General features: G+C 40.2%; 2 protein-coding genes and 1 pseudogene across 3 annotated transcripts; all 3 read right to left on the bottom strand.

The window, feature by feature from the left end:
• Positions 1-1297: 1297 nt before the first annotated feature.
• LOC103711259 (LRR receptor-like serine/threonine-protein kinase GSO1) lies at positions 1298-5731 on the bottom strand. 2 transcript variants are annotated; one of them, XM_017843189.3, is made up of 3 exons: positions 2447-5731; positions 1779-2304; positions 1298-1694 (listed from the first exon to the last, which is right to left on the bottom strand). In XM_017843189.3, the coding sequence occupies exons 1-2, from the start codon at positions 5511-5513 to the stop codon at positions 1976-1978; spliced, it is 3396 nt and encodes a 1131-aa protein (XP_017698678.3). In that variant the 5' UTR covers positions 5514-5731; the 3' UTR covers positions 1298-1694; positions 1779-1975. The 2 variants fall into 2 exon arrangements, with proteins under 2 accessions (XP_017698678.3, XP_038973993.1); XM_039118065.1 differs by having other exon boundaries at positions 1812-2304.
• Positions 5732-10111: 4380 nt separating this feature from the next.
• LOC120105505 lies at positions 10112-12641 on the bottom strand (annotated as a pseudogene).
• Positions 12642-25043: 12402 nt separating this feature from the next.
• Positions 25044-25580, bottom strand: LOC120105502. The gene is made up of 2 exons (XM_039118055.1): positions 25253-25580; positions 25044-25145 (listed from the first exon to the last, which is right to left on the bottom strand). Exons 1-2 carry the CDS (start codon positions 25566-25568, stop codon positions 25111-25113), a joined length of 351 nt encoding a protein of 116 aa, XP_038973983.1. The 5' UTR covers positions 25569-25580; the 3' UTR covers positions 25044-25110.
• Positions 25581-27110: the final 1530 nt, after the last annotated feature.

Genomic DNA, 27110 nt, shown 5'->3' with positions numbered 1-27110 from the left:
CATCTCGGCACCACCAGCATCAGCCCAGCCGTCCGCAACGCACGATCCTCGGCGTCCGCTCCTCCCCACGCGCGATCAGGGGAATCATCAATTCCATGGGCTCTGGGGATCTATATGAGGAGGCCTCTGATCCGAAAATTGGGAGAGCTCTCATTTGGAAAAACAAAGGGGCTGATTCGTGGGAAGAAAAAAAAAGGAACAGGGTATGCCCTGCTTTGGAAACGAAAAAGAAAAAAAAAATAGGAGAGTTGATGTTTGTAATGGCTTGCTAACTCTTTTGGCAAAGGGTGACGGATGAATTCTTGCCATGTTGCTTTCATCAAGTATACTCTAAACTTTTATTCTAATTGTTTTATATCCATTGGTATGTTTTGAATTCTTGAATATTTATTTATTAGATAGATCTTTTATGGTTTATATATATATTGATGCATGGATTGTTTCGATGTTTGATTTGTCGTAGACGTAACTGGCACGATAAATACTCGGGATGTTGAATTCATGTTTTCAGATTGTATACTCCATGATTAAAACTACTCTATCATATTAATCTTTAATCAAGAATCACCAAGTTTATTTATTGAAAGTAATATTGTCAAGGAGGATTCCGGATCCCTAGGCTTCTCTATATTCTTGAACTTTGTTTAATTATCTATTAATCCTCTGCTTTTAATTTTTGAAAATCAACTGAAAATTACATTTAAAAATTACGCTAATAATTTATAGATCGTTCCATGAGGAATCGACCTCGGACTCTCGAGTTATATTACTTGTGCGATTCTCCTGCATTTGGGAGAGCAGTTTTATTTTTTGCATCAATTAGCACAATGAAATAAGAAGCCAAGATTGATCTCAAACTTTGGACTCGAAAATAATGTCAAGCCAAACTTAATCAAAACCGAGCTCAATTAAGCCTGGTCCATTCCACCCCTGAAGTCCATTTCTTCTAAGTCACTATAGAATACTTATAACAGAAGTAAGCAGCATCCAAATACAACGGGATCTTTACACAAAGCAGGCAATTTAAATTCTCAACTAATAAGGGATGTAATATCACTTCACAGGCCTTTGATTTCAGACAGCAATCAGGTGGTCAGGCAATTATCTATAGTTCAATCATGTGACTATGATGCTCTTGTTTAGGAGAGACCATGAAAGCAGCTCTAATCCATCAAAAGGCTGTGAGCACAATCATTCAATAGCTGATCTAAATGGTGTATCCGGTCGAGCCTTTCCTACATACATATCTACTTCATATAGCCTCAAAAATTGATTGATGTACAGAACACATTCAATATAATGGAAACAATTTTGGATCAAAAGAAAGTAAAGAATCACCAATTTTAGCATAGACAAAACTTCAGAATTCCTGTACCATTTTTATTCTTCCCCTACTCCCAAACTGAAAAACAAAAGGATGCACTGCCAACCAATTTGCATAGGGCTTCTTGCAAAAACAGAATTATACATGTTGAGAACTACATAAGATCTTAGGTCCCTAACATCTTACTGGAAGGCACAATAGGCACTAGGCCGGCCGTTCCTTCAGGCATCATCGATTCTGTGAAAAGCTTACAGCTTGGATTTAGGATGATTTAACATGTACAGGGTATTCTGAGGAAGTGAGAGTCACCAAACTTCCCTTCGGATATACAGCCGCCAAGGTCACAAGCCTCATCTTTGCAGCTAGGCACCTGTAATGAGAAGCCTTTTTGTTTAATTGAAAACTGCTCTTAAGAAGTCATAGAAATGAGATTGATAAGAGTGGGATTTCGTACCAAGTTGAAATATATACCGCAAAGACATCTTACATGATTGTATTAATCGGCCAGGATCAACTAAACTGTTAGGCTCTTCAATTTGATCCATGGATGTCAATTCTGAAAAGCATCCAGAAAGAAGGGACTTAACTAGCACTCCTCTAGCTTCCCCTTGGTGATGCAGGATCCTCTTGAGCAGAAGTAAATTAATTATACTATCCTTCCAACTTGAGCAAGATCCCTACTACTTCTCTCATGGAGGGCCTTGCTTCGCATGCCCACTGAGTACACGATACTGCTAGATCCATTAGCTTCAGTGCTTTTGCCTTCTCATCTTCCACCCAGTACCAGATTTCTTCGTCAAGGCAATCAAGAGGACTACACTCATCAAACTTCTGCAAATTTGATTTTATCCATTGAACAATGTCAACTCCATCTTCAAAGCTGGGATCTACTGGTAATTTTCTACAAAGAAGCTCTAACAGAACGACTCCATAGCTGTAAACGTCACTTTTCTCAGTCAGTCTGGTTGAATAGCCATTTTCTGAGTCAGAAATTACAAGAAGCACAGATTAGAAATCCATAATCCACCATTACCAACAAGCATTATCCTCTATATTTTAGATATTCAACAGAAAAAGTCATATAAGTTCACTGCATAATGAAAAGAATCAAGAATTAATTACCAGGGGCAATGTAGCCAAGAGTTCCTATGATTGAAGATATTGTTGAACTAACATCTGAATTCTTGATCATTTTAGCCATTCCAAAGTCTCCGATCTTGGCTTCTAGTTCAGAGTCCATTAATATGTTGTTTGATTTCACATCCCTATGAATAATCTGTGGCACACAGTCATGATGAAGATAGGATAGGGCTTGGGCTATCCCGAGAGCAATATGATGACGGGTTTTCCAGTTCAAGGCCACTTGAGGCGTTCTCTGATGCAGGACTTCGAAAAGTGTCCCACCAGACATGTACTCATAAATTATGAAACCAAAGCCATCTCTGATGCAATATCCAGCCATTCGGACTATGTTTCGGTGCTTTACCAAACTCAGAATCTTCATTTCAAGGGAAAAGCTGGATTCGGATAGATCAAGCTTCTTCACAGCCCAACATTTGCCGATTCCAAACATGGTGCGATAAACAATCCCATGCCTGCCCCTCCCAACCACATACTTTTCACTCAACTCTTCAGTAGCTCGCAATATATCTTCATATGTCAAATCTCCTGGCAAATCTTCAGTCAAGTCAACACTATGTATCAAAACATGAGGAGCTGACAGGTGATGAGCTCTCACAGCTAAATAGTTGATAGCACATAATCCAGCTACTAGGAGGACTACGCCGGACACCACTGCAGCTAGTAAAACCCATCTAGTTCTGTGGCCATGCTGTTTTATTTCTTTCTGGCAATAACTCCCATCTTTGCCTAGTAGACATAAGTCAGGGATTCCCGAGAAAGAGTCTGGTGATGAAGCTAAGAGCTTAACCCAACTGGTTGGCAGATTCCCAGATAGTTGGTTACAAGATATATTTACAAATGAAAGGGAGTTCATATTGTTTAGTTGTGAAGGAATCTGACCAGACAGAGAATTGTTCGATAAATCAAGCATCAGAAGCTTATCAAGGTTGCCAAGGCTAGCAGGAATCTGGCCAGTCAATCTGTTGTTGCTAAGGTTCAGTGCTAGATATATGTATCGAAGATTACCTAGACTGTAAGGGATAGTCCCATCCAGCATGTTGTTTCCAAGCTGCAATTCGAGTAGGCCCTGGAGGGATGTAAAGGAGTCTGGAATCCTTCCCTTAAGCTTGTTCCCTGAGAGGATCAGACTTTGCAGCTTCTCTAATGTAGCAATCTCCACAGGAATACTTCCTGAAAGTTGATTTTCGCTGAGGTCTAAGAGAAGAAGCTTTGTGCAATTACCTAATTCAGAGGGAATTGATCCCGTTAACCTGTTCGAGGAGATGCATAAAGTTTGAAGATTCCTAAGGTTACCAAGCTCGGGAGGTAAAGGCCCAGAAAAAGAATTGTTTGAAATGTCAAGCATTGAGAGGTTGTGCCAGGAACCAAGAAGGGGTGGTATGCTTCCATCAAACAAGTTACTGCTGAGGTCCAAGTATGATGTTCCCAATTTCAAACTCAAGTTTCCTGGTATATTTCCTTGTAGACAATTGTGGCTTAGTATCAGTCTCCTAAGGGATGCACAGCCAGCAATCTCAACAGGGAAGCTACCATTGAAGCGGTTGCGTCCGATGACCAAAACAGTAAGGTTACCACCTGAGCAGAGATCGGCCGGGATTGGCCCATAAAAATCATTGCCTGTCAAATCCAGCATGACCAAACCACCGACCGTGCTCTTCCCGAGAGCTGGAGGCACCTCCCCAGTTAGATTGTTGAAAGCCAAAGCCAGAGAACTCAGCTGCCTCAGAAAGGTAATCTCTGCAGGGATCTCTCCACTCAAACTGTTGTTATACAACTGCAAGCTCACAAGACTGCTCATTTTCCCAATATCTCGAGGAATAATTCCTTCTAATTGGTTCTTAAAGAGGTAGAGGCTCTCAAGGTTCTTGAGATCACAAATCTCCCGGGGAATCGATCCTCCAATAAGATTTTCCTGAAGCCCAAGCTCCACCAAGGAGCTGCATTTCCTGAGCTCGGGCGGCAGAGACCCCACAAGAAGGTTCTGCCCAAGATAAAGATACTCCAGATTCCTGAGGTCTCCTATCGAGGGTGGGATTGGACCTGTGAGGCGATTCCCCCACAAGGAGAGAGTGATCAATGATCGGCATCGGCCAATTCCTTCAGGGATGGTGCCATTGAAACCATTCCCTGAAAGATCAAGCACTTGCAGGTTCTCAAGGCTTTCTATGCTCCTCGGCAACTCTCCCACGAAGTTATTATCATCCAGATAGAGTGCCTCCAGCCGGCGAAGGCCGGAGAACACATCCGGCAGAATTCCTCCAAAACCATTATAGGATGCAGAGAATGATGTAAGGTTCCGGCAATTGATCAGGCTATGAGGGAGCTCGCCGGAGAGCATGTTCTCGTGAACATACAGTTCGGAGATCGAGCAATCGGCGGGGAAGCCGAGCAATCTCCCAGAAAGATTGTTGGTGTTGAGGTACAAGTATTTGAGATTGGGGAGGAGGAAAAGCTGCTCCGGGATCTCTCCATTCAATGAATTCTGATACAGACCGAGGTATTCCAGCTTAGTGGAGGATCTTACCTCGGGAGGGATCGAGCCGGAGAGAGCATTGTCGCCGAGGTTGAGCTTTACGAGCGATTTGGAGCGGAAGAGTTCCGGCGGGATGGAGCCGGAGAGGAGATTGCCGTCGAGAAGGAGAATGCGGAGGCGGGAGCAGGCGCCGAGCTGGGGGGGGATGGGGCCGGAGAAGCGGTTGAGGCTGAGGTCGAGGGAGAGGAGGGAGGGGAGGCGGCAGAGGTGGGGGGCAGAGGCGGCGAGGGGGCCGGCGAGGGCGAGGCCGGAGATGTTAAGGGATGAGATGGCGCCGGGGGAGCGAGAGGCGCATGAAACGCCGGCCCAGCGGCAGGTGGGGAGGGATTGGTTCCAGGGGAGAAGCGGCTGAGAGGATTTTGGTAGGCTGTGGAGGAAGGAGAGGAGAGAAGAAGCAGATACATTTGAGGATGGAGGAGGCAATGGGGGTGGTGAAGATGATAGAGATGGTGACATGGAAGCAAAGAGAGTGATGATGATGTTGAGGAGAAGGGAATGGTGGAGACTAGTCATAGTTGTTGTGTGAGCCTTGATTTAAGAGTATTTTGGGGGATGGTTGAGGGGTTGGGGTGTTATAAGGTATGGGCTGGGTGGGTGCTGCTGGTTTTCTTAGTAATGGTCGGTGGTGGTGGCGTGGGAAGTGTGGCTTTTCTGAGAGCCTTTGATTTTGAGTAAAGAGAGGTATGATGGAAAGGGAGAATCCCGAGTGTTCTCTGCTGTTGTGTTCACTAGCTTTTGCGGATACACTGCTCGTTTTGGTGGAGAAGACATGAGAACAGTATAAATATATGATATATTTCGAGTGCGCGTTCATGGGTTGTCGAGGGATCAGGCTCGATGGACCTTTAGGCACAGTTCCCAACGTGCCACATCTAATTCGAGCCCAATGAAGGCCATGAAATGTGCTTGGTGGATTAGTTAGCACAGAAATCATCACCAGAGAATATCACATGGGACCAACTTTCTATTTTGCTATGCTTCCCGGTAGACCTTCTGCTACAGTCTCTCAGTTCAGTAACTTAAAAAAAAAAAAAAAAAAAAAAAAAAAAAAAAAAAAAAAAAAAAAAAAACCCTTGAGCATGAAGAGAGGCTATCCGCTTGCATCCTCTCTTCTATCTTTTCAAGCCTCTCTCTATCCGTTCTCTTCTTTGTCAAGCGGTCTCTCCCATATGCAAGGCATTCCTTTTTCTTCTCGAGTTATTTTCTCTTTATGCTATTTCTTTTTTTCTTTTCTAATAGCAAAGAAGCTTACAGAATGTATCAGAAAACCGACGAGTGTGTATACTATATACTATATACTGGTGAACACCATATTCTAAAACTATATATCAATTTAGCTAGAGATGTGCGTTAAGATGTGAAATGATTATTTTGCTAGGTATGTATCATCTGGTTATGTAGTGTGTACTGGTGAATACCATATTCTGAAAACTATATATCAATTTTTTTAGAGGTATATATAGGGACGCTGGATGACTATTTTGTCAGGTGTATATCATCCAACCATGCATATATATGTATTGATAAATATTATAATTTGAAAATTATGTATTAATTTATTTAGAGGTATATATTGAATCACTGTTGTATGTGTATTAAAAAAGTTTATAATATGCAAATAAGAAGAAATGATGCGAGTAGACAACTTCTCTTCACACGTGCATTTTTTTTCTGTGTTTTTTAGTTACGGAACTAACGGACTCCGTTAGTAGGAGGAATCCTATTTTGATTTTTTTTTAAGATAGATGCTAGAGAAGATATGTCAAAATAGGAATCACTTTTGTTCCATGGGAATTGTGGCTTTTCTGGGAACCTTTTTCTTTTGAGTAAACCGAGGCATATTGGACAGGGGGAATTCCATGTGTTACAGTAGAACATGTGGAATGTTGGATGAGGGGTGTTAGTGTTATCCGCTTTGCTTTCCATTGTTCTCTTTCTACGTGGTTATGATTAGGATGCTGAAGGTTGGACAGTGGTGCGTTCACTAGCCCTCGTGGATACACTGTTGCTTTGGTTGAGGAAGACACGAGGAAAATACAAAAATATGATATATTTCGAGTGTGTCGTTGGGTTGACGAGGGACGAGGCTTGATGGACCTTCTAGGCAGCATTTCCAACGTGAAACAACTAATTCGGGCCTAATGAAAGGCCATAAAGATTGCTTGATGGATCAGTCAATATGAGAATTTGTGCAGAGTATGTTTAGTCCCACATCGGTTATTCGCTGGATAGATTTTGTGTACTTATACAAGATCAAGGAACCCAAATAATACCTTCCGGCTAGCCATTTTGGGTGAGGTCCGGGTTGTGACAAATGGTATTAGAGCGGACCCGGCCCATAATCCATGTGGACTAGAAAACACTGCAGCACGGATCCATTGGGGCTAACCATGAGCTGATCGTGGTGTTTGTGATTAGATTTGAATGGATTTGAACCTTTAGCCTGACAAGGATATCAGGACTTGAATGGGAGGAGTATGTGAGGACCCGTGCGGGCGTGTGTTTAGTCCCGCATCGGTTATTCGCTGGGTAAATCTTGGATACTTATATAGGATCAAGAAACTCAAATAATACATTCCGGCTAGCCATTTTGGGTGAGGTCTTGGGTTGTTACAAATGGTATCAGAGCGGACCCGGCCCATAATCTATGTGCACTAGGAGACATTGCAGTACGGATCCATTGGGGTTGACCATAGGTCAATCGTGGTGTTTGTGATTAGATTTGAATAGATTTGAACCTTTAGCTTGACGAGGACGTCAGGGCTTGAACGGGGGAGTATGTGAGGACCCGTGCAGGTGTGTGTTTAGTCCCACATCGGTTATTTGCTGGGTAGATCTTGAGTACTTGTACAGGATCAAGAAACTCAAATAATACCTTCGGGCTAGCCATTTTGGATGAGGTCTTGGGTTGTTACAAATGGTATCAGAGCGAATCTGGTCCATAACCTATATGGACTAGGGGGCACTACATCACGGATCCATTGGGGCTGACCACGGGCCAATCGCGGTGTTTGTGATTAGATTTGAATAGATTTGAACCTTTAGCCTGACGAGGACGTCAGGGCTTAAACGGGGGGAGTATGTGAGGACCCGTGCAGGTGTGTGTTTAGTCCCACATCGGTTATTCGCTGGGTAGATCTTGAGTACTTATACAGAATCAAGGAACCCAAATAATACCTTCTTGCTAGCTATTTTCGGTGAGGTCCTGGGTTGTGACAGTCAATTCCATGAGATTTCATCCAAAAAATAAAAGATATAAAAGTTAACCTATAAATTGTAATTTATTTTTAGCCTTTGTAATTTTGAATGACCTTTCTATTCAAATATAACATGTTTATAATTATATTTGGAGGTGTGTAGTATGTCTCTTCTGATTAATATTAGTTTGACGAACTGAATATTTTGCTTCAGTGCATCATTCTTAACATTTTAGTTTCATTTGAATAATTATTTTAAAGATGTTTATATGTTATTTAAGCTAACTACATAGCTCGCGTAAATTTAACTCTACTGAAATAGAGATGGATTATGGTGTCCTGAGGTTTTTATATGCTTACACCAGCGGGCACCTGCAGAGCATGGTCTCCAAGGATACAATTGTTTAAAATAAAAATAATGACAAAAACATCCAACTTGATGAACCCTGTGAAACTATCATAGTGGACCATAAAATAGTGCACCCCACTTTGTTATTTGATGGTTCCAATGCAGCCAGAGGTGGCAATTTACTCCAGCCTCATCCAACCCTAATACAACGAGTTTTACCTGACCTACAGCGAATCTAGAACATATATGGATAATAGTAAAACCTGCTCCGAACTTGATCCGAGTATATATAATTTTCATAAATTCTCTCCCCGCAGCCTAAAAAGATAATTTGTATGTAAAAAAAAAAATGTAGCTTTGCTCAACTTAATCTGTCCAACTCATCTTATCTAACTCTGCTTCTGTCCATTACCCGAATGAGTCTATCCCATCCTGTAAAGCAGTCCCCTCAGTGGGACACAGTTTTCATTGAAAGATTAGAGAGATTACCAACAAAGTTGTGCTCCTGTGTGCTTACTTAATGTACAAGAAGCTCCACATGCAGCTACCACATGTGACACAATATTCGATGATTTCTCGCCCACCTTACTTTACCGAAAAGCTTACCACCAAAACAGCACACTTGAAAGCTGCGAGCAGAAAGGAAAACTTATCAGCCCTATCTCATTACTTTATAAAAAATATAATATGGGCAAGATGGGTGATCCTGGTGTGGTATGGCAGTCAAAGGCTGAAAAGATTCGAGCTCCTCTCTAAAATCCAGCAGCGACATATCAGCTAGCAAGACTGAAGAGAACAAATTCCCAGACAAGAACGTCCGGTTGCCGCATAAAGAATTCATGCAGGTTGGGTTTCAGTAAGATGAGAAGCATTAGGAGTACCTGTTCCTTTTTAAATAATACTAGGATGAGTTTCCCATTAGACAAGCATCAAACACAGAATAAATGAGGATCCACCGTCAAGACCAGCCATCCTTTGTTCGAGTTTTAACTTTAAAAAAAAATAATTTTTAAAAAAATAAATATACCAGCTTTACCCTTTAAATTTTACATGTTTAAAAATTTTAAAACTCTTATTCTTGAAAAAATATTGGTTCTGATTTTCATAAAAATACGATGTTTTGTATCTTTGGAAATGCGATACCGTATCATTCACTACAAAAGAAAGGATATCTTCCGACGGTGTTTTTAGTCTCTACCGACGCTTTTAAGCGTCGGCGAATTTCCAGCCCACGCACCCGGAAGCGTGGGTCAGACGTCGGGCAGGTGGGCGTGGGTCCGGTTTTTGCCGACGCTAAGAGAAAGCATCGGTAAAAACAGGGATTTCCCGACGCTAATAAACGCGTCGGCAAAAACAACATTCGCCGACGCTTTAAAGTGTCAGGAAAGCCCAAACCAGTTTTGGATTTTCGCCGACGCTTTAAAGCGTCGTTATAAACATTTTTTTTAAAAAAAAATATTTTAAAAAATATTTTGAATCAGAGCCTCGATTCCTCCCCAATTTTCTCTCCGCCTCCTTCATCGCATCCCTCAGATCCCTCCGGCGAATCGATCGGCTCCGGAGCTTCAGATCCCGCCCCCTCGCGGCCATTTCCGGCGGGTGACGCTGGCCTGGTGGCGGTGGAGCTCGACGACGGGGAGGGTGGGGAAGCGGATGTCGAGGACGACGACCTTGGCGGAGTCCATGATGATGGTGGCCATGTAGCGGGGGTCCTGCTTGTTCCAGCCAAGGCGGACGAGGGGGTGTTGGGGGGGTCGGCCGACTCGTAGATGATGGTGGAGTGCTCCTTGTCGCGAAGGTCGAAGACGCGGACAGAGCCATCGGTGGAGACGGAGGCGAAGACGCCGACGCCGCCCCAGGCGATGTCATAGACCTCCTTGTCGTGGGCGATGAGCTGGGTGTCGACGGCCTCGCGCTCGATGTCCCAGATGGTGCAGGTGGTGTCGATGGACGAGGTGCCCACGCGGCGCGGCTCCGCCTCGTTCCAGTCGAAGGAGGTCAGGGGATCGCAGAACTCGGAGTTCCGGTTGCCGTTGAGGAGGGATCGGAGCTCAACGCGCGACGACGAGGAGGACTTGGAGGAGGAGTTGTTCTTCTTGCTGTTGTCGTCACCACCGCCTTCGTCATTCTCTCTGTGGACTATAGCTTCTCGGAGAGGATATTATAGACGGAAAGGACGAAGGGGGAGGTGGGGCTCGTTGGACACGCAATAAATTTTGGGTCGTTGGCTTCCGACGACGCTTTTTAGTGTCGTCTTAGGCCTGCGATTACACCAACACGTATTAGCGTCGTTTTTTTCCGACGCTTTTTACAAGCGTCGCCATATTTAGACGTTAGACCGAAAATTGCCGACGCTTGTAAAAAGCGTCGGCAAAAAAGTGTCGGTAAAACCGACTTTCCCTGTAGTGATTCTTCCGAATAGAGTCTATAATAGATTTCTCTAAAATTAATCCTAATCCAATCCAATTTATTTCACTAGTATATTGTCTTCGCTCAAGGATCAGGTTGAGTTGGATTATTTTATCTTAAGAATAAGATTCCGCAAACTTGAATATATGGACTAAATCACATTTTTAGGGCAGTATATATCACATGCCTCGATTTAGATAAGCTCTTTTTAATTTTTTAATTTATTTTAATAAATTATTTTTTATAAAATAATAATATAGCAATTTTTAGGCACTAGTTTTGCAATCCATTCCATACAGCAGAAGCTATAATTTCCCACAGTCGACGTCATTTGTGTGTTTTTTTTATAAAAAACTTTCTGCATCTCTTCTATGGAACCTTGACCGCAAAGAATGGGAGTGAAAATCCTCGAAGCTGAATTATATTGGTAGAAAGGGTATTGCAGTTGCCCAAGGTTCCTGTTGCTGCTTCCAGTACTAATTTCACTTGAGCTGCCACTTCAGTGACATCTTCATCCTCCATACTGCACCTTTCTTCCTCGAACACCTACTTTTGCAAAATTTCACTCGTCTGATATTAATGAAACTTGATCACAATAATCATCTTCTATGTCATTGTCTCATGATTCCAACTTCACAAAGATTAAGATATTTACATCTAGCTGTTGCTTGCCCATTTCATTGCATTGAGAAGAAAATGGTTGATCCCAAGGATGGCCAACCTTTGCAAATACTCCTGTAAATGCAATTTGGGTATGTGGTTATTAAATGCCCCTAGGTTGGAAACAAGCCAGTTGATATGAACCACAGCCCAAGTTGTTGGTCTTGGCGGTTTACAAGCCATTTGGAGGACACTTGAACAAATCATCTCTAATTATCTCTAACGAATTAAGATCATATCAGACAATTTTGTAATGATCTAACTACCAATTTCTGATCAACACTTGGTTATATATATATACTCTTCCTAGCCTTGTTGTAGAGTTTGAATCTTCTGTTATCTTTTTTTTTTTTTTTGGCATAACGGCAGCTTACACGTGATAGGTGTGAGTGCAACCAACTGAATCAGATAAGTTAAGACAGTGCAAGGGAGCAGACACCGATTTTTCTGTTATCTTTAAAAATAAAAAGGATTTTTCCCTGATTTGCCTATGATTTTTTTAATATTTGCATAAATAATTGTCTTTATATTAATCCTTATAAACCATTCTGTTTGTATAAAATAGTATTTTTGCTAGTTTTCTTTGATGAAGCCCGGTTAAGATAGAGCTGGAAAAGATGGAAATGCTTGTAAGACGGAAATACTCATCCCCTGGCCTATTTTATTTTTTCTCCTTTTCTTCTTCTCCCTCTTCTCCTTTAAGCATAACCCTAACCTTACCACATTGCCCTTAAGCTGTACTACCATATGCTTGACCATGAGCTCGATCTCTGAATCATCCCAAATACATTCCCTTCCCCTCAGCATTGTATCCTTCTTTCCCTTGTTTATTTTCCTTTTTTTTCTCTTTCATGTCCTTCTTCCACTACAGAAAAAAAAAAAGATTTTCCAACACTTTTTTCGACTTTTACTGATGCTAAAAAGCGCCTCTAAAATCCTTCCCGACGCACCTTCAAGCGTGGCAACCTCGTCGGCTATGCGAGCGTGGAAATGGATTTTGGCGATGCACAGTTTTTGCGTCGGCATTAGACGATGCTTTAAAGCGTCACGTATTAGCGATGCTTAAAAGCCTCGCATAGGCGAAGATGTGTCTGGTTGGCGACGAGCTCGGCGATGGCCCAGGCAGCAGCGGCGGCCTGGCCAATGGGGGAGCGGCTCGTATACTGCGATATCACGGTCTGTGGGGAGGAGTGTAGACCGCGATATCGCGGTCTACGAAGGGTAGTAGCTAGGCCGTCTTCTGCTGAGGCAGGCGGGGTAGTTGGCGGCGAGCTCAGCGACAAGCTAGGCGGCGGTGGTTTGGGCGCTCATGGGGCCCCGTCCTGGAAGAGCGCGGAGCAGACGCCGGAGTCAGCGACAGAGGAGCTATTCTCATATCTTTCGCTCCTGAGTCACTTCTTTTCTTTCTCTTTTTATTCCGATCGATCCATCGATGTGGGACTAACTCGATGGCCGTCTATCCGCAACCTCCTTCTTGACATCTCTCTCCTTGCCTCGCCGAAATCCGACGGGCTTTAGCGTCGTCGGAAGCGAGAGATTTTCTCAAAATGTCCCCTCCACATACCCTTTCTCGAATTACAAAAACACCTCAATCTCTAGGTTTTCTTCTTCTTCCCAGAATCTCATCTCCATCTATGTCGTCGATGCCTACTAGCGCCGTTGAGGAGCTGGAGGAGCTGCGCCTCGCCCTAACCCCCAACCGTCTCTTGATGTTCCCAGTTCGGTACCCCCAGGTGTGGGAGATGTACAAGAAGGCCGTCGCCTCCTTCTAGACCGCCGAGGAGGTCGACCTCTCCGCCGACCTCCCCCACTGGCTCCACACCCTCACCCCCGATGAGCGCCACTTCATCTCTCACATCCTCGCCTTCTTCGCCGCCTCCAACGACCTCGTTCTCGAGAACCTCGCCTCCCGCTTCATGTCCGACGTCTAGATTGCTGAGGCTCGCCCTTTCTACGGCTTTTAGATAGCCATTGAGAATATCCACTCCGAGATGTATTCTTTTCTACTGGAATCCTACATCAAAGACCGCCTTTTTCCCGCCGTCGAGGCGGTTCCAACAGTGGCGAAGAAGGCCCAGTGGGCGCTCCGGTAGATTTAGTCCTCGGAAATGGTTCCGACGACGCTTTCAACTTTTTGGCTTTTGACGATGCTTATAAGTGTCGTCAGCTTCCGACGCTACAAACAAGCATCGGCAGTTTTTTGCAATATAGCATTTTTTACCGACGCTGTTTCTTAGCGTCGCAAATAAAAGTCAGGAATTTAACATTTTTACATAGTGTTCTTCTTCTTCTTCTCTTCAGAGCCTTGCCCTTTCTTCTCTTTCTTGTCTTTACCCCCTCTTTTCTTCTTCCCTTTCTTTTCTTCTCCCTCCTTCACTCTTTCTTCCCTGCCAACTGATCTTTCCCTTATTTTTCTTCCTTCTTTTCCCGCTAGCCAACTAGCCGCGCCCGTATCTTCTTCTTTCTATCTTCTCCCTCCCAGCCAACCAACTCTGCCGAGCGCACCTTTATTTCTCCCTTCTTTCCATTAATCCCCTCCCTCACTCTTTCCCTTTTCTTACACTCTTTCCCCTTCATTCCCGCACGACAGTCCGGGCAGCAGTCCATGCACATGCCGTCCCACACCCACTCTCGGGTCCTTCGATCTCCATTCTCCACACACGAGTTCAACACTGTTGGAATATAGGAAGAGAGATTTCTCTGGAAAGGAATGAAGAGGTGAAATACTTCAAAAAATTTTCTATTCATATTGGTTCTTGTCTTTCACAAAACTACAAAACTTACATAGAATTTATAGGACTTCTAGGTACGCATAGTAAATCCAAATACATGAACCACCTAAATGCACATTGAAAATCCAAATATATAAACCACCTAAATGCACATTGAAAATCCAAATGAATCCACATTAAAAATCCAAATATATGAACCACTTAAATGCACATTGAAAATCCAAATACATGAACCACTACTCTCAAGATGACTCTTCATATATTCGTGAACTTTCCAAAGAACATTTATTAAGTTTATTTTCTCAACACCCCCTTTAAACTTAATTCCTTGTAACTCCAAGTATCATCCTCAACTTGCTAAAAGTGTCATACTTGAGAGGCTTTGTAAAAATATCCGCAACTTGATCATGGGTCTTCACATACTTCACTTGTACTTTATTCTTCACAATGCAATCTCTAAGAAAATGATACCTCATATCAATATGCTTGCTTCTATCATGAAAAAATGGGTACTTCGCTAATGCAATGGCCGACTTATTGTCAACAAAAATCTCTGTAGCCTCATCGTGGTATTTGTAACTCCTTCAACAATCTTCTTAACCTTATAACATGACAAACACAAGATGCAGCAGCAACATATACAGTTTCACAATTGCTTACTTCTTCGAACTCCAAGTAAAAGTCGTATTCCTCAAGTAGAAAATAAAGCTGGTAGTGCTCTTCCGATTATCTATATCTCCGGCCTAATCACTATTATTATAGCCCACAAGCTTAAATTCATTAGAAAATGAATAAAGCAAACCAAAACTAATTGTACCTTTGATATAATGAAGAATTCATTTTGCCGCTTTGAAATATGTTATGCTTGGTGACTCCATAAACTGACTAACAAGCGCAACTCCAAAAAGTATGTCCGGTCTTGTATAAGTTAGGTATCTCAAACTTTCAACTAGATTTTTGAAGATTGTAGAGTCTACCTTCTCTCCTTCTTTATGCTTGGATAATTTGACTCCACATTCCATTGAAGTGCTCACGGATTGACAATCTTCCATTTTGAACCTCTTAAGAATCTTCTTAGCAGAACCTTCTTCGGCAATAAAAATTTCATCTTTTATTTGCTTGATCTCAATGCCAAGATAATAAGACATGAGATCAATATCCGTCATTCCAAACTCTCTAGTCATAGCTTGCTTAAACTCTCCAAACATACTTGTATTATTGCCCATAAAAATCAAATCATCAACATATAAGCAAACAAACAAAATATCTCCATTTTCACACACATTAGCATAGAGAGCATACTCATGTGGGCACTTGATAAACCCATTCTCTTAGAAATACTTCTCAATCTGACTATTCCAAGCTCTTGACGCTTGCTTCAAACCCTACAAGGTTTTCTTCAACTTCAACACTTTGTCTTTATGGCCTTTGATTACATAGCCCAAAGGTTGTTCAACATAAATCTCTTTCTCAAGAATGTCATTTAAAAAACCCAATTTGGCATCCAATTGATAAATCTTCCACTTTTTTTGAGCTGCAAGTGAGATTATTATTTGGATAGTCTTCAACCATGCAACGAGAGCAAACATTTCACCATAGTCAATCTCGGTTGGTCAATAGACAGCAAGCCCTTCAAAATCCCTTTTTGAGCTAACAACTTCAAGCATCCAATATTCACATGCCCAAGCCTTAAATGACAAATTAAAATCGTACCTTTGTCTTCAATTGAAATTTTAGGGTTATCTCCAAATGTGACAAATTCGGTCACCGATTCGTCAATCTCTACAAACTTGCTTTTATCTCCACACATGTGATTGTTTGCGGCATTATCAAGATACCACAAATCTTTATTGCTTCTTTTTTCTCCTTTGTAGGCTAGCAACAAAGTGGCCTCCGTTTCCTCATTCTCTACATAATTAGCCTTCTCGTCAATATTGCTAGGAAAACTCCAACAATCCCGAGCATAAGCCCATTCTTTTGGCAATTGTAACACCGAACATTGGACTTATCATTTTGCCTTGTATAGTTTTTTTACCACGTCCTCTTGAGGAATGCCCCATTTCTTCATTGTTAGAGTTTTGATTGTCTTGTTCGCCTCTTCCTCTTTCTCTTCCTCCTCTCCCTCAACCTTGTCCACATCCACGTCCTCTTCCTTGTTGACTTTCTTCTGCTCCCCTTCCTTCTTTACTGAGAGCTTGGTGGCTAGAACTTGCTCAATCGGCTCCTCCTTCTTGTTGACTCTCTCTTCATGAGCTTGTAACAAACCCATAATTTGATTAACCATCATAGTCTCCAAATCTTGGGACTCCTCAATGGCTATAACGATGTAATCGAACTTCAAACGCAACGAGCGAAGCATCTTCTCAATGACCCGGACATCCTCCCATCTTTCTCCATACCTATTCATTTGATTCACTATGACCAACATCCTCAAAAAGAAATCTACAATGGACTCGGATTCTTGCATTCGTATATATTCAAAATCTCCTCGTGACATTTGAAGGTGCACTTTTTTCACTTTATCAACTCCTTGGTAGGAGTTTTGTAAGATCTCTCATGCTTGCTTGGTGGTGGTCGCATTAGCCACTCCCTTAAACATGGCTTCATCCAAACATTGATGGATGAGAGTGAGAGCTTGTTGGTCCTTTCACAGTTTCTGTAGAGCCTCCCTTTGAGTAGGACTCATCGTAGCTTCTTCACAAGGCCCCTCATAGCTTCTATACACAATCTCCTACACATCTTGATTCTAAGCAAAGCCTTCATACAAATGCACCAATTCTCATTTTTTTTTTGTAAGGTGACAGAATTAATATGCCTCCACAAAGAGAAAAAGCCCCCTACTCTTAAAAGCTTCCCGGCCGGCCAATCTGTGACAACCCCACAACAAAGGGAAGGTAGAATTGGCCATCTCCAGGATCAAGAAACTGGTGCTCTGATACTAATTTGTTGGAATATAGGAAGAAAGATTTCTCTACAGAGGAAGGAATGAAGAGGTGAAATACTTCAAAACTTGTTTTACTCACTTTGGCTCTTGCCTCTTACAAAACTATAAGACTTACATAGAATTTATAAGACTCCTAGGTACACATAGAAAATCCAAATACATGAACCACCTAAATGCACATTGAAAACTCCAATAAATGCGCATTGAAAACTCAAATATATGAACCACTTAAATGTACATTGAAAACTCAAATACATGAACCACTTGAATGTATATTGAAAACCCAAATACATGAACCACTACTCTCAAGATGACCCTTTATATATTCATGAATTTCTTAAAAGACATTTATTAAGTTTATTTTCTCGACAAACACATCGTTATCTCCGAGGACAGGCATCGTATCTTCCACATGAAAAAAAGATTAGCCTTCCTAGTTCCTTCGTGCCAATCCACCTTCTCGTGCAATGGTCGCTTCGAGCCCACTTTTTTGTTTTGATGTTTTTGTTCCAGAAGCGAAGCTGAGGGTTGTCACGTTACTTATACAAGACATGTATTGAAGGCCCACTATATTATCATTAAGAGAGACTCGGCGGTGATGATTGGCTAAATCCAATAAATTCGAAAGAATACATCTGCTCTTATTTAATATCTAGAGAAGCTCAAAAGAGTATACTTTTTAGATGGTCAAGCATGTCACTATGAGATGAATAATGAAGAAGTGTTTTGGACCAACTTATCAGCTATCCCAATTACTTTTCATGATATTATATTTTCTAACTTTATAAAAAATATCCATACTTTCTTTCTCTCTCTCTCTCTTTCTATATATACATATATATGAACTGTATATATGAACTGTCCGTTCTATAACAAAATATATATAAAAGGAAAAAACTATGCAGAATAAAGGAGTTGGGAATTTTTGGAGATCTGTGCGGTTTACAATCCAACATCGATATCACGAAAGAAGACCGCTCATTTTTCTTACGTGAAAGCTGTAATCCGTACCTTTGAATGGTCCAAGTCCATTGGACCTTTTTTTGGACTTGAATTTTAACTCCAGGCTTCAGATCTTCTGTTGTTTTGTACTCAATGCGTGTTTCAAACGGTCTACTAAACCAAATATTTTCGACTGCCGACATACAAATCACCTTCAGCAAACTTACTCATAATTTCTCTGGTTGCAGACAACCGAACAACTTTTTCTTTTTCATGTCCTCACTTCCCATGCATTCCCATGTACTTGAGGGGGGGCCTGGCAGCAACGGGACAGGGAAAAAGGTAAGATGATGAGTTGCACCCATTGTATGCACGTACCATCAATCAACTTCAAAATAATGTCATCCCTTAAAAAGGTAGCACCTCCATCAAAGAGAATCCACAGCCGTAGGCGATGATGTAGGTGGAAAGAAAGAAAAATTCTAGTTTATAGACAAGGCACAACATAATGTCGAAACTTCTTCGTGTTGTTATTTTTTGCTCTCCCTTGTGAGTAAATATATGCAGCTTCAAAGCAGGAAGAAGCAAATGGACAGATTGCAGATTCCTGCATGTGATAATCACCATGATAGCAGTGTTTTTCATTACAAAATCACAACCAAAGGACAACCAACTCATGTTATCTTCACATTGATTCAGGCTCGAGCTAAAGTAAATAGCCTAGCTGATGAGTTGGTAAATATTGGCATGGCAATGGGCAGCCCCATTGGCTACCTAAAAGCCTTTTGTTTTGTAAATGTTGTTCATATACTTCACCAAATAGAAGCTGTCATTGCTGCTCGAAGGTAGGTTTGGTCGGGGGAGTTGGATTCTGAAATAAGAATGGAAACGAGTAACTCTCGTTTTATCTAATTAGTTAGGAGGAGTGCAATTTCCATTTCAATTCTAAAAAAAAATGAAAAGGCCCCAATCTCCCAAAATCCAATCTCTCATCTTCTCTAGTATTCAAATTTCAATCTAATTCCAATTCCAATTCTGGTCACGAACTAAACACATTGGAGGATATGGTCATTCTGATTCCCAACACAATCCATTCTGATTATGACTTCGAATCCAATTCCAGTTGTGAACCAAACAGGCTCTTAAAGTATTAGGGCTGCAAGTTTTCAATGACCATATCCTCCAACCACGCCCCCCCCCCCCCCCCCCCCCCTAACCTCCATTCATTTTACAATTTTAGTATTTTTATACTAAACATTGAATCACATTAATTTGGTAAAGGACCTAGGTAATAGCATCTATTATCCCTAGACTTATTAGACCACATGGGAGTTACTTAGAAGTATAGTAGTTAATCAATGCAATGTGAGGGAAGATAAGACTTAGCTGGCATCTAGAAACGTGGGGTATAATGGAAGCATGTCCAATGAACGTGATATGATTCATTTGGATTAAGAACATCATGACATAGTCCAAATTGCACATAACCCTTTCAACAAAAAGAAAAAAAAATACACGTAATCCCCATCTAAATTATAAAAATATTATGACCATGTCTAGCCTATAATAGATAACAATAAAGGCCTAAAGGCTTTTTTTTAACCTTGACCTACTCCATACATCCAATTAACTAAATAGCAAATGCCGCACATGCTACCAAATTGCACTTGGACCCTTAGACAAGTAGCAAGATTAAAGGTCAACATCTCTAAAAGGCATGTCACGCCCCGAACCGATCATCTGGGTCGACCACGTGACATGGCCGCATGAGCCCTAGAGTAGTACCCTAAAGATGATGCAAAGCCTAAGATGAACAAAAATCTGATAACTCTACAATTAATCAATTAATCCAAATAAGTAAATCCAACATATCCAAATAATCAAACTAGTTCAGTTACAAGATCTTCAAATATTCATCGGTATCAAAAAAAAAAGAAACTAACTTACTCATGACTCTGATACTTAAACTCCATATCCGATCCATCTGAAACTATGCATCCTGCGACTCTGAAAAAGAGAAAGAGAAATGGGTTATGAGTTTTATAGCCTAATAAGAATCCTCACACATCCATACCAACATAATAATATAAGTTTAAAATAGCAAAAAATTGTCACACACATCATGCATCACAAATCGACTATCAATAATACTCGAATAAACAGTATATATATATATGTACATCAATTATCAATAGGAATTCAGCCACTCAAGAGTAATATATCATACGATATCTCATAATTCTTAATAGTATTTTTAATGCTTTCACCACTACCGCCACTAGGCTTAGCCTCCTCCTCTTCGTCTATTGGAGATAGAAAAGCTTTCTGTCTCTCTCTTTCTCTCACTTATCTCTCACCATCTCACATTCTCTCTTATTTCTCTCTTGACATTATTTCCGTCTCTACTATCTCTCTAGGATTTTGCTACACCCCCGTAAAGGACTCTTCCACAATGACCTTGATCAATCCCATAAAGAGGTCTTGACCCGTAGCCACCATGTAGCATATCAACTTTCACCTTTGTCCTTGTTGGATACCACTAGATTTTTTTGTTTCACCATCTATACCCAACCTTACTTTTGATCAGATGAAATTACTCCGATCAAATGAACCATTTGTTAGACACTATCTTATGGTCAACCCTATCCTTCACCTCAGTTTGAGCATGGAGCCATATCCCTAGTTAGTACCTCAATCTAATGTGATTTGATTCTTCAGACACTACAAGAAAATTGGGCATTAGCGACCCTTTTTTTTGCCCATTAGCGACGCTTTTACATGTCGGTAAAAACATTCCCTACGCTATCCAAGGCGTCGGTAAAGAGATTTTACCGTCTTTACAAATTGGCACCCTTAAAAGAGCTATTGTAATTTAATTGGGCATCAGGTGTATTTTTTCAATTTACCTTTTTTCCTTGCACTTAAATACTCAGTTGTAATACCAGAATATTATTATCAACATCTAAGGAAGTGTTAGTTAAGAAATATTGAATTGATTAACTTTATGAATTGTAAATCATACCTTGACTCGCTAAGTCCATCTTCAAATTGAACTCTGAGATGCGTGCGACTGAACAGAAATTAGCGAGAGATCTTCTGGAGAGAGAGCTCTTAATGCGTGTATTAGAGAAGGGGTCTGACAGGCTATTTATAGCCCTCTCCAGGGACCAAACGCCGTGATTAGTTACACACGTGAAGAGTCACCCTCCATCAAGGCGACCTTTCACTGCCGTGCAATTACCTTAATGCCCTTGTGATTATCAAGATTTACAAGTGACACTTGTCAAGATGTGGGTTCTAATTAAACGGGATCAAGGTTTAATTAAACGGGATCCAACATTCTCCCACTTGGACCACATTGACGCCATTTGTCAATGTGGGCCACAACTTGACGGGATCCCAACATTCTCCCACTTGGACCATATTGACAAGTGAAATATCCTTTGCACTTGAATTTTATAATCTTTATACGCGTATTCTTTTTATTCTGATATCAAGTCGGGCAAACTTTATGTTTGACTACTTTGAGAATAATATTACGAACCATGGCGGAAATAACACCTATTTGATTGGCGTATAACCTTCCATGATCACTATATTACTAAACCATCATAACCAAACCCTTATGAATGAACTTCTCATAAAATTCATTCTTTGGTCACAATACCATAGTATGCATAAACCATATGAATTCATTAAAGCAGAAAATACAATATATGTGATTTACAACCATCTAAAATGTGCATAATAATACATCAATTAATTTATACAGAAAAGGCCCATTTGACCGACATGCTCCTTATGCAATCCTGGAGCTATTGCTTTGGTCAAAGGATCTGCCAACATAAGCACAGTATTGATGTATTGAACTGAAACTTTATGGTTTTCACATTTTTCCTTTATAACAAGATTTTTTACCTCCATGTGCTTATTTTCATTGGATATCTTGTTACTCTGTATTGAGAAAACTGCTACTAAATTATCACAATATAATTTTATGGGCTTTGAAATAGTGTCCACGATCTGTAGACCCGTGATAAAGTTCCTCAACTAAATAGCCTGTATAACTGCATCATAGCATGCTAATAACTCAGCTTCCATTGTTGAAGCAGCTGTCATTTTTTGCTTCGAACTCTTCCACGAGACTGCACCACCAGCTAGTAGAAAGATATAACCTGATGTTGATTTTCTACTATCTGGACATCCCGCAAAGTTTGAGTCTTAGTATCCAACTATCTCCAAGAGATCGGATTTGTTGTATGTGAGCATATAATCTTAAGTTCCTTGAAGATATCTCAATACTTTCTTCGCAACTCTCCAATGTTCTATTCCTGGATTAGCTTGAAATCTCCCCAGTAATCCCACAACATATGCTATATCAGGTCTGGTACAGACTTGAGCATACATTAAAGTCCCAATTAGTGAAGCATATGGAAATGCTTTCATATGCTCCCTTTCAATTTCATTCCTCGGAGATTGTGATTGGCTCAACTTTTCACCTTTAGTAATAGGCACTGGGCTTGGTTTGGAATTTTCCATACCAAATCTCTCCAACATTTTCTTAGTGTAGGCTTTTTGAGATAGACAAACTTTTTTCTTAGATCTATCTCTATGAACTTCAATGCCAATGACATATGAGGCTTCACCCATATCCTTCATATCAAAATTACTGGAGAGAAATTGCTTAGTCTCCCTAAGCAATGCCAAATCACTACTAGCAAGCAAAATATCATCTACATATAAGACTAGAAAAATGAATCTACTCCCACTGATCTTAAGATAAATACATCTATCAACAATATTTTCTACAAAGCCAAATGTAGTAATAATATTATTGAACTTAAGATACCACTGTCGGGATGATTGCTTCAGTCCATATATAGACTTATTGAGCTTGCAAACTTTTTGACTCTGTCCTTCTGAAACAAAATCTTCACGTTGTTTCATGTAAACTTCTTCCTCTAAATCTCCATTAAGAAATGCAGTTCTCATATCCATTTGGTGCAGCTCTAAGTCAAAATGAGCCACCAAAGCCATAATTATCCTTAAAGAATCCTTCTTTGAAACTGGAGAGAAGGTCTCATGATAATCAATACCCTCCTTTTGAGTAAATCCTTTGGCAACAAGTCTAGCCTTATGTCGCTCTACCTTGCCTTTGGAGTCTCTTTTGGTTTTAAAAACCCATTTGCAGCGTACTGCAGTAGCTCCAGGAGGTAGTTCAACTAAATTCCAAACATTATTTTTAGCCATAGAATCTATCTCATCTTTCATAGCATCCAGCCATTTGGAGGAATTTACTGAATTTATTGCTTGTGAGAAATTTATTGGATCATCTATATTCCCTATGTCATAATCGCTTTCTTGAAGGTATACTATATAATCTGGTGGAATTGGAGATCTCCTTACCCTTGATGACCTTCTTAAAGTTGCTTCTTGATCCACTGGTTCTATAGGTGGAGGAGCAACATTCTCAGTGATAACTGGCACAGATTCAAGTGGAACATTAAAAGTAGACTCATCCTCCTCCAAATCATTATCAATGATAGGTAGAGGAATCATTGGCTGCTTATTTGAATCTTGCACACCATACGGAGTTTGCTTTTCCTCAAAATTAATTTCTTGAGGTTTTATACTCCCATTGATTTGGTCATTTTCAAGGAATCTAGCATTTCTTGTCTCCACAATCCTCAAAGTATGATTAGGACAATAAAATCTGTATCCCTTGGACTTTTCTGGATAACCAATAAAATAACAACTAATGGTTCTAAAGTCCAACTTTTTCTCTTGTGGGTTGTACACCCTTGCCTCAGCTTGACACCCCCAAATGTGTAGATGTCTTAAACTAGGTTTCCTACCTGTCCAAACTTCATAGGGTGTTTTTGGGACAACTTTAGTAGGAATCCTATTTAGAATATACGCAGCGGTTTTTAAGGCATCACCCCATAGAGAAATTGGAAGAGTTGAGTGACTAATCATACTTCTTACCATCTCCATTAATGTTCGGTTTCTTCTTTCCGCTACTCCATTTTGATCAGGAGTACCAGGCATAGTGTATTGTGCAACTATACCTTGCTCTTGAAGAAATCGAGCAAATGGACCTAAATGTTGTCCTGTTTCAGTATACCTACCGTAGTATTCACCACCTCTATCTGATCTCACAACTTTAATCTTTTTATCAAGTTGTAACTCTACCTCTGTCTTGAAAAGCTTAAATGCATTTAATGCCTCAGCCTTATCGTACAACAAGTAGAGATACCCATAGCGTGAGTAATCATCAATAAAGGTGATAAAATATTTATGACCAGTAAAACATGGGGTCGAAAATGGCCCACATATATCTGTATGTATAAGATCCAATAAATTTGTGCTTCTTATGGCACCTTTCTTAAACTTGTTAGTTTGCTTTTTCTTGATGCAGTCTAAACAAGTTTCAAAATCACCATAGTCAAGAGTTGGTAAAATTTCATCATTTACTAATCTCTTGATTCTTTTTATAAAGATATGACCTAATCTTCGGTGCCATAACATAGAGGAAGTTTCGTTTATCATGCTACATTTTAATCCATAATGTTCTTTATTTTGCAGGGATAAAAGGGATAGCTCAAAGGATGTATCAAGGTCTAATTTGAATAAACCATCCTCTAACAAGCAATTACCAACAATAATATTATTCAAAGAAAGGTTTACAAATGACCGTCCAAATGAAACGGTATATCCAAAGGAAACAAGTTTTGAAATAGATATCAAGTTTCTTGAAAATCCAGGTACATAGAAGGTATTTTCTAGATACAAAATATGGCTAGTCTTTAAGGTCAATTTGAACGTTCCAACTGCTTCCACATGTGAACGCATCTTATTTCCCATTATGATGCTTCGTTCACTTTCCGTTGGAATTCTTTTGTTCAACAATCCCTGCAAAGTTTTACATATATGGATAGTAGCACTAGAGTCAATCCACCATGTGTTATGAGGTACATCAATAAAATTTGATTCATAACACACTAAGGAAAGAAAAGTACCTTTCTTTTCGAGCCATTTCTTGTACTTGATGCAGTCCTTTTTCAAATGTCCCTGTTTCCTACAGAAGAAGCACTTTATTTGCCTTTTGTCAGTCACTTTGGCTGACACTTTCATTTTCTTCTTCTTAACAGGAATATGATGACTGGTACCGCCGACCTCTTTATGTCCTTTTCCCTTATGAGAGGTGAGATAAACACTCTCTTGCCTCTCTTGTTTTATTCTCTGCTCCTCATCAACACACATGGCTAGAAGTTGATTCATAGTCCATTTTTCTGTATGTGTGTTGTATGAGATTTTAAATGGTGCATATTCCATAAGCAGAGAATTAAGAACAAAGTGTACAAGAAAAGTCTCTGACATGTCTACTTCCAATAATTTTAATTGGGCAGCGATGTCACGTAATTCCATAATGTGCTCGCGTATGCCACCATTATCATTATACTTTAAGGAAGCAAATCTTGATATTAAGGTACTGGCTAGGGCTTTCTTTGAACTTACAAATTGCTCTTCTACTGCTGTTAAGAATTCTTTTGCAATTTTGCAATCAGGAATTGAGCCCCTTATCTTTCTGGAGATATGATTTTGTATGAGTAAAAGACTTAAGCGGTTTGACCGCTCCCACCTCTCATACAACTTTTTCTCCTCTGGCGTAGTTTCCTCAGTGGGGACAGGTGGCATGTCCTCACGAAGTGCCAGATCAATATCCATGCACCCTAAAGTAAATGTCAGTCTTTCTTTCCATTCCGAGAAATTTGAACCATTAAGTATTGGGATGCATGATGTAGATTGTGAAAAAACTGTCGGAAACAAAGCTGCAAAACATATGCTTACTATCAATATGCATGCTATAGTTACGCTAAAACCTTATCTAAATCACTAACCCATATTAACAATTTAGTGAGTAAATCAAAATTAACTTTACATGATTTACCCCTTTACGATAAAACTAATGCATTAAGTATGATATTTAATGAACTTTATATATCTAGTTGGAAAAATCCAAAGAATAACAGCCAGATCAGCTCCAGATCGGTGGTGGAGCACTAGGCTCACTTAAGTACTAGCCTTTCTTAGGCACGTATGCCTTTTTGACAAGCTTTTCTTAGACACCGTTATTCAATGGATAAAATTTTACTAGATATTGTTCAATATTAATGAAGAATTCAAGGCCTTTGGGCAACAAGATTTCATCATAAATATCATACTAATAACATTATTTCATCCCATCATTAACTTTGTATAATGATTTCCCTTTGGGGCCGGTTCATTATATATGATGCAAATATTCAATTTCATGAGATGATGATAAAAAGACTCTTTATTGATTAAATTAAACTAAAGCATTCTAAAATTTATGGGATGCTTTGGCTCGTCACCACAAATATGCAAAAATTTAATCATTTATATATCTTTTCCTACATAAGATGCTTTGGCTCGTCTCATGCATATATCATCCTTTTATCATGAAAAATATGAATAATTTAAACAATCATGTATCATCATAAGAAAGCATATAAATTAATCATTTATGTAATAAATTCATTACAAAGACCAATATGTAATAATCAGTGTACCGTTCTGTAATGAATCCTAAGTACAGGGATCAAATAAATATACTTTAGGACCTTTCTGTAATTTAACTTTCGGCTGGGGACCATAGATGAATTTCGGAATCCCCTTGTTCAGAATAACATATTGTCAGGGGTTTCTTTGCAAAACTCAAAGTTTAGTCAAAAGGATTCGGGTTTCGGGTTGCGGGTCGAAACCCAATAACTCGGAACCTGTTAATCCCTTCACCCTTTTTTTTTTTTTTAATTAACCGGATTTGGATTGCGGGTTTAGAAAACCCGAAAACCG

The sequence above is a fragment of the Phoenix dactylifera genome, unplaced genomic scaffold (assembly GCF_009389715.1).
Source record: "Phoenix dactylifera cultivar Barhee BC4 unplaced genomic scaffold, palm_55x_up_171113_PBpolish2nd_filt_p 000304F, whole genome shotgun sequence".
NCBI lineage: Eukaryota > Viridiplantae > Streptophyta > Magnoliopsida > Arecales > Arecaceae > Phoenix > Phoenix dactylifera.
This window is presented reverse-complemented; position numbering and strand designations above follow the sequence as displayed.